The 12,598-nt window shown below is 48.0% G+C and overlaps 1 protein-coding gene across 1 annotated transcript; it reads left to right on the top strand.

The window, feature by feature from the left end:
- Window positions 1–378: 378 nt before the first annotated feature.
- LOC135320675 (coiled-coil domain-containing protein 6-like) lies at window positions 379–9,945 on the top strand. The gene is made up of 11 exons (XM_064483798.1): window positions 379–528; window positions 2,608–2,746; window positions 4,117–4,215; window positions 4,901–4,961; window positions 5,074–5,106; window positions 5,182–5,315; window positions 5,433–5,527; window positions 6,709–6,779; window positions 7,139–7,292; window positions 9,545–9,618; window positions 9,895–9,945. The coding sequence occupies exons 1-11, from the start codon at window positions 489–491 to the stop codon at window positions 9,943–9,945; spliced, it is 951 nt and encodes a 316-aa protein (XP_064339868.1). The 5' UTR covers window positions 379–488.
- Window positions 9,946–12,598: the final 2,653 nt, after the last annotated feature.

Below are 12,598 nucleotides of genomic sequence, written 5' to 3'. Positions count from 1 at the left end.
GGAATTTGAGGTAAATGCCACCAGTTGCAGCAGGATTTCCACTGTACACATTAGCTTTCACAAGGAACAACAATCTCATGTCTTAGAAGATTAAATGTTGATATCAACTCAAATTATTTTTCTTGGGAATTTAGTCACCAATGAGAATGTTTTAAGTTGAAATTACTCTTAATAAATCTCATGTCTGTGAAGCCACAGTGAAATCTGAAGAAATGCATGTGCAGGAGGACGTTCAGCTCAGCAGCAAGAAGAGAGTAAGGATTGTTACTCACCCCCAGAGATGCTTACCTCAGAGAACCGAGCATCACTGTGTCAGTGTTTAATTGTGCTGTAACACACGGAAAGCAGATGGCCCATCTTAGCTGATTCCAAGCGTATGATTCCTCTCATGTTAAGTATGTGCACATTGCTGTGGATCAGTACTTCTTGAATGTCTTCTCATATCTATCTTACAGCCAGGTGTTTCGAAGACCAGATCTGAGGATTCGATGAAGCGAGCTGTGACAACAGGGGACTGCAGCCTGCAAGGTATGTTGCTTGTTGGGAAGAAAACCTTACATACAGGATTCCTGGGAGATGTTGTGGCTTCAGGTCTAGACCCCTAGAATAAAATAAATATAATAAAGAGAGTCAAATAACTTATTTTTGGGGGTTTTTTTTTTGGTTTTCCAGTGCAAAGAACAGTTAAGTTTACACTATACTGCAGTCTATTAAGTGAGCAATACCACTGTGTCTAAAAACCCCAATGTTCATAACTTAATGAAAATACTATTTATTACTAAAAACTGCTAGCCATCATTGGAGCCTTTAGTGAGGTTTAATCTTTTTGTTGGTGGATGGTCTTTTTTTTAACTTTTTTTTATTGAGTTACAGTCATTTTGGTGGATGGCCTTGAATTAACATTGGTGGCTGCTGACTGGTCATTGTGGCAGTTGCTGAAGATCAGTGTGGCTTTTGCAATTTCTTAACATAAGACCACAATGAAGTTTGTGACAGGATTCTCTCTTCCTTTCAGGAACAAGTCCTCTTTCACAGGCAATTTGACACATTTTACACACAGTAGAAATTCTTTCCAAATTGGAGTCAGTCCTCTCAAACTCTGTGGTAATTTATCAGCTAAGTTCATACGCTCTTCTAAGTCCTTTGTTATTTCAACCTTCTTCACAGCATCTTCACCAGTAGATTCCATCTCAAGAAACCAATTTCTTTGCTTGTCCATAAGAAGCAGCTCCTCATTCATGCACATTTTATCATGAGGTTGCAGCCAATCAGTCATATCTTCAGGCTCCACTTGTAACTGTAGTTCTCCTGCTATTTTCAGCACATCTGCAGCTCCTTCCTGCACTGAATTCTTGAGCCCCTCAAAGTCACACATCAGGATTGGAATCAATTCCTTCCAAACCCCAGTTCATGTTGATATTTTGACTTCTTCCCATGAATCACGAATGTTCTTAATGGCATGTAAAATGGTGAATCCTTTCCAGAAAATTTTCCATTCATTTGCCCAGACCCATCATTGGTGTCACTGTCTATGGCAGCTAAAGCCTTCCAAAATGTATTTCTTATATAATAAGACTTGAAAGTCATAATTACTCCTGATTCATGGGCTGCAGAATAGATGTCATGTTAAGCATGGAAACAGCATTCATCTCATGCATCTCCATCAGAGCTCCTGGATGACTTGTGCATTGTCCATGAGCAGTAATATTTTGAAAGAATTTTTTTTGTGTGTTTTGTTTTGTTTTCTGAGCAGTAGGTCTCAACAATGGGCTAAAATATTCATGTTGTAAATAGATGTGCTGTCATTCAGGCTTTGTTCTATTTATAGAGCACAGAGTAGATTTCACTTGATTCTCATGGGACATAGGATTTTCATAATGTTAAATGAATATTGGCTTCATTAGCCGCTAACGGGAAAATCAGCCTGTCCATTGAAGCCTTGATGCCAGGCGCTGACTTCTCTCCAGCTGTGATGGTGCTGGGTGGCCTCCCCTTGCAGTTCTCTGCATTGAAAACCTGTTGTTTAGTGCAGCCACCTTCATTAGCTGCCTTAGCTTCATCTCCTGGAGCACTTGCAGCAGCCTCTGGGTCAGCTCTTCCCGCCTTACCTTGCACAGGTATGCAGTGGAGATGGAATCTTGCCTTAAACTTCATGGGCCAACCCCTGCTGGCTTCACACTTTTCTTCTGAAGCCTCTTCACCTCTCTCAGGGTTTATAGAATTGCTGAGAACTAGGGACTTCCGCTGGATTAGGCTTTGCCTTAAAGGAATGTCATGCCTGTTTTAATTAAAATGATAAAAAACCAAATATTTCAGGAACTATAAAAATGTGACACAGAGATAAGAAATGAGCAAATGCTGCCAGAAAAAAATGTCACCAATGGAATTGCTGTACTCAGGGTTGTTACAAATCTTCAATTGTTTAAAAATATGCATTACCAGGGAGGGCAATAAAATGAAACATGCCTGTAATAGCAATGAATTTGCACTGGGAAGGTAAAAAGGGGACTCCTGCCTTCAGAATTCTCTCCTTTCTCCACTCCCCAGCACAGCCAATCTCTTGAGTGCACATGTGCACACACAAAGACAGTTGTTTTATGTTTATAGAGGGTAAAAAGAAAATGCAAGACCACCATGCTGAATCGGGATCTCTGAAAGAACGTGAGGAAGACGGTTTCCAAAGGCAGGTGAAGAAAGTACGTGTCCTTGATGAAATCAGTGGACAGAGATCTATGGACACTGAAGGGTAAGACATTCCTGTGTTAATTATGACAATGTGTGAATGAATGTGTGGAGTTATGTGGATATTGTAATACATTTCAGAATACTTACCACCATATTTTCTTTACCATATTCAATCAGTACAGATGTGCATTTATTTTTCGACCTTGATTTCTGTAATCTGCTGCTTCTGTTCATTCTAACTGGTTACCAGAGTCTTGTTTGTATTTAGTTTGAGATTTTAGTGGGTTCTTGGACCAGATTTAGTCACTTCATTATCTGGATCCCCCTAGGTCCATTTTTATTGTCCTTAGGTTTCAACCACATCAAAGTGTCATGACCTGCCATGTGTCTATCATTTTTAATAAACTCTAGACATTGGGTAGAAAATAGAGAAAATTTGAGGCCTTGTGTGAGGTTAACTTGCTGCAGAGAAGGTGGGCATTACAGCTAGCAGGTGGTCAGGGCGCCAGCAGCGCTACATCCTGTTAACCCGGTTAGCAGCTGAGATCAGTCAGTGCAGCCAGCTTTCATGAGGCCCGTGTGTCTCCTGTCCACCTTTGTTTCTGGCATGTAGCTCTTGTGGATCCCAGCTAAGTCCTGTGGGTCTCTCTAGGGATCACATTCACTGACGGACAGTGAGCTCCAGCTGCCTGACTGCGGTGCCTGTGCGTAGGGGGCACCGGCTGCCGGGCTGCTCTGCATCTCAGTGGTTTCCTCTGCAGTTACTGGATGACCCCCGGGGAAGGTGGGCCCAGTCCTGGGCTTTCTTCTTCTCCATCTTGGCCTCATGTCCCTTTCTGGCTTGTTAGCAATTTGGTACATTTGATCATGGATTTCATAATTTGTCCATAGTTTCCTGTCATTCTCAGGGAGAGTTCATGGACATCACACCCATAAACCTGCTTTCAAAAACAAACATTTCCTTATATTTCCTAAAGGATCAGGTTTTGCTCCAGGTTTTGACTGAAATCTGGGCTCTCTGTGGGAGAAATCAAACAAGTCATGAACGCTTGCTTTACCCTAATGTGTTTGGTTGTGATGACTTGGTCAGACCCTGATTCCCACGTTGAAACACAGTGAGCTCGCGCTGTCCCAGGCACAGGAGCCTAAGCCTGGTGGGGGGGCGCAGAGCACACCTCACGTGGGCTTTTCCTGTGTGTTTATGCATAAATGATTAGGGGTGGGGACGCTGAAGGGAAGCCCAGATACCAAACACTTGCCAGAGGCCTGAGTGTAGCTTTTTCATATTTATTAGTGGGGGTACTTTAATTCTTTCCTGTGTATTTATCAGCCTGAGCATTTATGGGGCAGGGCGAAAGGAACATGGAATTCTTCCCTTCCAGTTTCTGGGAGGGAAACTGGCAGAATTTCAGAGTTTCTTTCCCCTCTCAGGAAGGTGGACATGAACGGATGTGAGCTGGTGGGAAAGCAGCAGCTGTTGGCAGCAAAGGAGGAGGCAAAATTGGCTGAAGAGGAGACAAGATGGTACAAGTGAGTTCAGCTCCTCTGCACCTGCGGCTCTGAAAACACCTGTTGGAATTTTTGAAAACTTTTCTAAAATGTTTAGACACAATATCATAAACTGACCCAAACAAAAGACATTTGTATACATGGCTTCACACAGGAGGAAATGTGTTAAGTTTTACATATGTTAAGTTAAACGTTTAACTTTAAAAAGTATTAAGTTACTAAGAATTTCCTGGTCCCAGTGCTGGCCAGACTGAGAGGAGAGACGGTTCACAGAGATGTTTCTGAAGGTGCTATAAACCGTTCTCACCCTGAGGATAGCAGTTTAGTGTAGCGTCAGTCGGACCAATAAACATTCCCTTGCTGCTGGGGAGACCCAGGTGTAAGAAGTAGGGTCAGGATGTAAGGAAAGGAAGAATCAAGCTTTGTGATGAAAGATGCTCAGCACAGGACACGTGAGGGAAATGCTGAGAACGGGAGGGGGAAATGTGTCAGCGCAGAACCGGGCAGGCGTTCAGTAACAGTGACGGAAGGAGTGGCTGCAGTGACAGCTTTGCACCTGCTGTGCTTCTGCAGCCGTGTGCAGTGTGTCTTGAGCGGTGAGATGATGTGTGTGAGTGTGCAATGCAGATAACATGGACTGGGGCAGATTATTTAACAGCATACCCAGCATTGTGTCTTCTCTGATGGAACAATTTGTAACTCATAGGATAAGACTTGAAGAATGTCACGGGCAAATGCGGGAAGCAGAGATCATTTGGAGACACCAGGTAACCTGCCTTCCTCCTGACACACCGAGTCCTCAGCACCTGATGCAGACAGTTATTGTGGCCCTGAGAACCCCTAGCCATGGGGTGTTTCTTGATGTGTTGACTTTTTCAGGTCACTCTTGCCGAGAAGGCCCAAGACAGCTCGGTAAGAATTTGTTTCCTTCCTTCCCTTTGTGCACAGTCGGCCACAACTGAACGTGGATGTGTTTTTCTCCCACAGCTCAGGGCTCAGGAGCTGGAGAGGGAAATCTCTGAATTGAGAAGGGAAAACTCTGACCTGAGAAGGGAAAACTCTGACCTGAGAAGGGAAAAATCCTCTGAGCTGAGAAGGGAAGTTGCCCACCTGAAACAGAGGTACAGAATTTTGACACATTTTTACGGGTGTTTTGAGATTTTTAAGGACTGGTTGTTTTGTGCCTAGTAGAGGAATTGGTGGTGTAATTTGTATTGAAGCCATTCTTTATCTTTAAGATTGGATGCAATCTGCAGATGGAGGCAGGCAGAGGAATACATGAGGCAGGAGCCCACCCCAGGAGGACCGTACAGGCTGCAACCTCCCCTGAGAGGTAAGGAGCGCACTGTGAAGTGCGGCAGTTCCATTTCTGCAGCAGGAGCTGCCCAGTGGGCTGCTTTTCCCCATGGGTAGTTGTCGGGTTTCCTGGACACCACACCACACACTCACTGTGGGGAACAGTTTCACAGCTGGGTGACAAGATGCTGTTTTCTTTACATGCCATCAGCCAGCAGGGCTCTGTTCTCTGTGAGCGGTGGAGCTCATGCCCCTCCATGGACTGCAGGCTGCCCCCCAGTCTCTTGGTTGCCTGGCGTGGCTGGCATGGCTGGTTTCTATGCACTAGAAGACATGAGCGTCAGCCCTCTCTTCCCGCCTGGACACGGTTTTGAAGGCTGAATTTTCTTCTTATTTCAGGAAAATAACATGGATGACGTTTTAGAATGAAGGCAGTATGTCATAACGAGAAAAATATTTTTCTTCATTTGCCTTGGAGGATAAATATTCTATTCAAGATCTGCTTTAAGGCAGCAGGCATTTCTTCACTAATTTTGCAGGTCCCTTCGTTCTTATAAAAAAGGTTGCACAGCGACCTAGAGAGGCCAGTTAGTAAGTGACATGACTACGTATCCTCCCTCTCCCAGAGTTAACGTGTAACTCTAAAGTCTCCCACCAGCTACTCCATGTAACTCACCATTCTTTTGCCAATTATTACAACATGAGTCATTGAGGCTTCTTTCATAAATGTTTACGTGACATCTGGTCACTTATACAAGACATGCGCTGTCAGATAGAAGTCTTTTAACAGTTTAACAACAGGCTGAGGAGGAAGAGGTGGAGCTCACAGTCAGGGGTTGTTGATACTCTTCCTATGAAAGACCCTTCTTACTTTAATGTATAATCTGTATACAGACTGATTTGCCATGAAGTGTGATGTGAGTCCACTGTGTAAGTGTTGGTTGACAGGGATCTGAGCCCTGAGACCACATCCAGCGGGATTAGCTATGAAAACACCTGAATCAAGGCCCTGTGGTGTCCTAGTCATGGGACAGGGGTCCAGTCTCCCCTCGTCCTCGTGGACAACTGAGGTGAGGAGACCTGCGGCCTCTGTGAAGAGACAAGAGCGTGGGCAGAAGTGAGAGCTCTTGGAGGAGGGCACGGAGGGCTCGGCTCGTGCTTCCACCGCACGGCATCTGTCAGATAGAATCCGCCTTCAGCGCTGTTCTCCCTTTACAGCTTCACAGAGGGATGGCAACCCTGTTAGGAATGGAACCGCCTTTCCGGCTCAGGAGGCAGAGGAAACCAAAGTAAGTAATTTTACTCAGTTGTGTTGTGGTGGTCATTTTGTATTGAATAATCTCTGGAACTAGAATTTCCTTTTTGAACAAACAATTCCTAGCTTTGCCTGTGGATTGGGAATTAGGGGAAACGTATGCCAGTCATCAGAGTGAAGTTTGGTAAAAGTATTTTATCGCCAAAGATTACTGAGAAGCCCACGATGCAGGCAGGCCCAGGGATGAAGGAGACAATGCAGCGTAGCTGCCAATTGGGCACACAGTGCAGGGGAGGGTGCAAGGTGCCGACGACTGCTGCGTTGGGTTTTGGCTCTTGTCGGTGTTGGCGCTTTTGTCTGTCATTCAAACAAGCCCTCCCTTCTGTCCTGCAGTTCACCCCGTGTGCCGGAGGGCCCCAAACTTTCCGAGGACAAGAATGCGTGGCCTGCCCAGGGTGCGGCCCGTCATCGCCCAGCTGGGTACTTGCACCTGGTCCCCCTTGGTGCCCTGTGCAACCTCGCCCCCAACCGCCAGCTGCTCCACTCGGTAAGAGGAAAGCAGAGTCCTCTGTTTCTTCCTTGAGTCACTGAAGAAGAAAGGCAGATCGCTCTCCGGGGCTTCCCCGTGCACGGGCGGCCGTGACTGGGCTCACGGCCGTGTCCCTCTGGTCCCTTAGCAGACGCACTTGATGGACCGCGTCTTCCCCGTCCTGCCCTGGGGAGGGAGGTGTCTGTTGTAGAGGGAAAGAGGGTCCTCTGACGGAGGGCAGACGTGTCGGTTCTGCACACGGGCCTACAACAGACACCAAGTTCCGGGCTCCCTGGAGGACAAGCCCGCCCCTGTCACTGTCTGCAGCGAGTGGAGCCCTGAACTTCCACAGCAGGTGATCGGTTATGGAAGAAACACCCGAACCCGGGGCCTGTGGTCTCTTCAGTCAAGGGTCCTGAGACCTGTCTTCCACTCGGTCTGATGTGAGACTTAGTGTGATACGGGGAAGAAGGCCTCAAAGATCTTTTGCGCTTCAGCAAACTAACATGTTTTGTAGGGCAGTGAAACTTGAAAGAGTGTTTTGTCTTTTACTTTATCTATGCCGAGAAGATAGTTGACTCGGGGAAGGACATAGGTTAGTGGTAAATACAATGCTTGCTTAGCATGCCGAATTCCGTGTGCTCATTGCCGGTACCTCCATTTAAAAACAGAAGAAAAGAAAAAACAAAAACAAGAGCAAACTTCAAATGTTAGAAATACATAGTGCGCAAACCCAAATCCCATATCCATTCTTTTTACGTGTTTTCCACTTACTACTTGGTTTGAATTATATCCCAAACGTGACTTAAGCATTTTTTTCAGAAAAGGCTCTAACTCTTTGAAAGTCTTTTCTGGCACTTTTGTTTTGACACATCCACGAACGGAGATACACGCACATGGTGGTTTTAATATACATTCGTGAATATTCTCATTAATGTACATGTAACTACATTTTACAGATGGTGTGTCAGTGCGCCACTTTACAGAAGAGAGAGGAAGAGAATCTTCCTGGGATGAGGTACAGTCTCTTGTTGTTAATGTCCTTGTGTGACTATATAAGTACCAGGGGATCCTGAGACATAAACCGGGGGTTGGTGTGAGTGTGCATTTTCACGTTTGCATCTGCTGATGAGAATTTTTGACTTATGCTTTTAACTTACAGTTTAGGATGTGATTCTGTGCTTAATGCCGTAGGACTTGATAATGCACTTGAGTTCATTTTCCAGACTCACCTAGTGAAACCAGTGTCTGTGTGGGCATTCTTTATTTCAGGGTCTTTCCCTTACAGTTTATTTGAGGATATTGAAAAGAAATTCCTCCCTGGGAAAGTTAGGTGTATGTTGGAGTTGGTTCTTGTTTTAGCCGTCCTCACTTGAAATTAATTAAGTGATGTTTAATTTTTAAGGCAGCATGTTTTGTCTTCCCATTCCATCGCCAGTAACAGTGGTCTAATTCCCTTAATGCCTTATGCTGTTTAACACCTGCTCCTTTTACTCAGGCTGCCCTTCCCCAAAGCCCCTCCACATCCCCCCTCTGCGCTGGATTTCTCTTTTAAGAAACAGTGCGGTCTTCCCAGCATTCCCTGAGCTATCCACGTGCAGCGGGCTCTCCTGTCCTTTGTGGCGTTACTGTACCCGTTCACCTCAGTTGTAGAGCTGTTGAAACATTTCTGTGCTTAATTGTTTTCATGGATCCTGTGCCTCTGGCAGAACAGAGAGGAGGATCTGCCTTTTACTTGTACCGCCAGCTTCTCCCAGGATAGGGCTTATGTTCTGATAGCTTCGGTAAATAACTGTTGTCTACCTGACTGACTAAGCGTATGCACATGATCTGAAGTTCGGTTCCTGATTTATCTTGTTTTGTGTTCTTAGGAAGGGGCGACTAAGCCCGAAATTACAAAACCGGAGTATGGTACTGGGACTGTAGAAGTGGCTCCGCAGGAGCTGACGGATCATAAAACACTGACCTCTGTTGTTAGAGCACACGGAGCTTATTATACACTGGGTAAGTTAGTGAACGTGGCTGGCATTTCTTGTTCTCTGTGCCTAGAAACTTTTGTGCTCTGGGGGGAAGGGTATATGTAGCTCAGCAGTAGAGAGAATGCGGGCTTAGCATGCAGGAGTTCCTGGGGTCAGTATCCAGTTCCTCCAAGAAACGAGTGTGATACGGGGAAGGAAGGAAGGAAGGAAGGAAGGCACAAAGGTTGTGTTTCGCTTCAGCATTTTCTTCGCAGGAAAGCCTAATCCTCCATCATTTTCTGTGGTTTTTAGCCGACGCGAGCCCTGGCGCGGATCCGGTGTGGCCCGGCAGCGCCCGCCCACCAGTGGTGGCCCCGGAGGCCCAGGTAAGTGGGGTGGTCATGCTCTGTTGGACCTCGTCCTGGGAATGGTGATTTTCCCGTTCTCCCAGCAGCCGTTCCTGGCCTCGTCTGCAGGCTGTGTGTCCTGTGACGGGTCTGGCGTGGCGTGTCGCTGCCTTTTGCAGACTCAAAACTCTTGCCCAGGAGCCAGTGGGCTGCTTCCACAGGGAGCCCGTCGCCTTGGCTGGTGCCTGCAGGAGCCATGAGGGAGTGCTTAGGAGCCGGGGCCCACAGACTTTGACTGTGGGTTTCTCGAAACAGCATGAGGAGTGTGAGCCCTCGCTCCACACTGACTTCTCCTGGCTCGGCTGACTCCTTCCTGACCTCCTGCACCTGGGGTTGCTCCTTTGTCACTGAGACGGATTTCTGTGTCGTCGTTCTTTTTACTGGTTTCCCGGCTCAGGCCAGGTTATTCTCCTATTTAGAATGTCCATTCAGATACTGGTAACTGGAAAAGGGGCAAAGCCCTCCCTCCAGCTTTGTACGGTGTGCTTTGTGCAACTTTGAGACTTCCTGGGTGTTGTAAACGTCACAGCCCGTCACTGTCTTTTCTCGGGGGGTAAGTGTGTCTTGGCCGCTGCCTCCAGTTGTACTCTGGGCAGAAAAGCCTGGCTCTCGGAGATGGTGCGTTTGTAGTAGGGAATAGAGGCTGGAAGGGAAAGAGCCCGCCGTGAAAATGCCTCCTTCCCGGCGGGGGAATTCCGATGCGCACCAGAGCGCGTACGTTGTGTTTGTCCCCACCCTGCGCCGGGTCGGGCCTGCCCTGGAAGCTGTCAGAGCTGCTCGTCGGTCTCATGGCACACTGTGGGGTTTTGCGCACGAGCTTGTACAGTCCCTTTGGTGTCAGTTGTTGGTTTAGACTCCCCACGTCACTCTCCCGTAACACGCAGGTAGGGTGCGTTCCGTAGCGGACGTAAAATCCTGACGTCCCTGAGGATAGGGATGATTTTAGCGGAGCCTGAGTCCCTTCTGAGGACAGCCTGTCCCCTCAGGAGCCCTTGGCCAGCTCCGCCGCAGGACTCCTGGATGCCCAGCTCCCCAGGGCTATTTGAGCCCAGGGGCAGCCCCTGCGGGGCGGAGGAGGGCCCTTTGTGAGGAGGGGGCAGAGAGGGCCTGGCAGGGTCCTGCAGGCAGAGCCCTGTAGGCAGAGCGGTGACCCTGGTGCGGCTCAGCTTGCACCTGTGGAGCATGAGCTCTTCACGTCCGTCCCGCCTCCGTGTTAAATGTCCGCGCCGGGGAAGCTTGCGTGTAGCTGGGGAAGGTGGCGGGGAGGTCCGTCCCGCCCAGAGCGGATGGCTGTTTGGAAGACGCTAGTTTGCCCGTGTGCTGGAAGCTCTGTGTGCAGCCTTTCGTGCAGGAGGACCCTTGGCTTCCTCCACTTGGAGACAGCAGCGGCGGTGACGTGCGGCATCAGGGTCGTATCCCCGTGTCCCCCTGTGCGGCCCAGGCTGTAGGCAGGCCCCAGAGGGCTGGGCGGATCGTGTGGCACCGTGCTGCTCTCTGGGCACCCGGTGGAGTGGAGGGTGCCCGGTGCCGACGGCTGCTGAGTTGGGTTTCGGCTCTTGTCGGTTTTGGCGCTTTTGTCTGTCATCCAACCCAGCCCTCCCTTCTGTCCTGCAGGTCACCCCGTGGGCCGGAGGGCCCCAACCTTTCCGAGGACCAGCCTGCGTGGCCTGCCCCGGGTGCGGCCCGTCGTCGCCCAGCTGGGCACCTGCACCTGGTCCCCCTTGGTGCCCTGTGCAAACTCGCCCCACACCGCCAGCTGTCCGCTCGGTAAGAGGAAAGCAGAGTCCTCTGTTTATTCCTTGAGTCACTGCAGAAGAAGGGCAGATGGCTCTCCGGGGCTCCCCCGTGCACAGGCGGCCGTGACTGGGCTCACGGCCGTGTCCCTCTGGTCCCTTAGCAGACGCACTTGATGGACCGCATCTTCCCCATCCTGCCCTGGGGAGGGAGGTGTCTGTTGTAGAGGGAAAGAGGGTCCTCTGACGGAGGGCAGACGTGTCGGTTCTGCACACGGGCCTACAACAGACACCACGTTCCGGGCTCCCTGGAGGACAAACCCGCCCCTGTCACTGTCTGCAGCGAGTGGAGCCCTGACCTTTCACAGCCGATGATCGGTTATGGAAGAAACAGTCGAACCCGGGGCCTGTGGTCTCTTCAGTCAAGGGTCCTGAGAGCTGTCTCCCACTCGGTCTCATGTGAGATTTAGTGTGATACGGGGAAGAAGGCCTCAAAGATCTTTTGCGCTTCAGCAAACTAACATGTTTTGTAAGGCAGTGAAACGTGAAAGAGTGTTTTGTCTTTTATTTTATCTATGACGAGAAGCTAGTTGACTCGGGGAAGGACATAAGTTACTGGTAAATAGAATGCTTGATTAGCATGCCGAATTCCGTGTGCTCATTCTCGGTACCTCCATTTAAAAACATAAGGAAAGGAAAAACAAAAACAATAGCAAATTTCAAATGTTAGAAATACATAGTGTGCAAACCCAACTCCAATATCCATTCTTTTTACGTGTTTTCCTCTTACTAATTGGTTTGAAATTTATCCCAACCTTGACTTAAGCATTTTTTTCAGAAAATGCTCTAACTCTTTGAAAGTACATTCTGCCACTTTTGTTTTGACACATCCACGAACGGAGATAGACGCACATGTTGGTTTTAATATACATTTGTGAATATTCTCATTAATGTACCTGTAAATAAATTTTACAGATGGTGTGTCAGTGCGCCACTTTACAGAAGAGAGAGGAAGAGAATCTTCCTGGGATGAGGTACAGTCTCTTATTGTTAATGTCCTTTTGGGACTATATAAGTACCAGGGGATTCTGAGACATAAACCGGGGGGTGGTGTGAGTGTGCATTTTCACGTATGCATCTGCTGATGAGAATTTTTGACTTATGCTTTTTACTTAAATTTTAGGATGTGATTCTGTGCTTAATGCCGTTTGACTGGATAATGCACT

The sequence above is a fragment of the Camelus dromedarius genome, unplaced genomic scaffold (assembly GCF_036321535.1).
Source record: "Camelus dromedarius isolate mCamDro1 unplaced genomic scaffold, mCamDro1.pat HAP1_SCAFFOLD_114, whole genome shotgun sequence".
In the NCBI taxonomy this organism is placed as follows: Eukaryota; Metazoa; Chordata; class Mammalia; order Artiodactyla; family Camelidae; genus Camelus; species Camelus dromedarius.
This window is presented reverse-complemented; position numbering and strand designations above follow the sequence as displayed.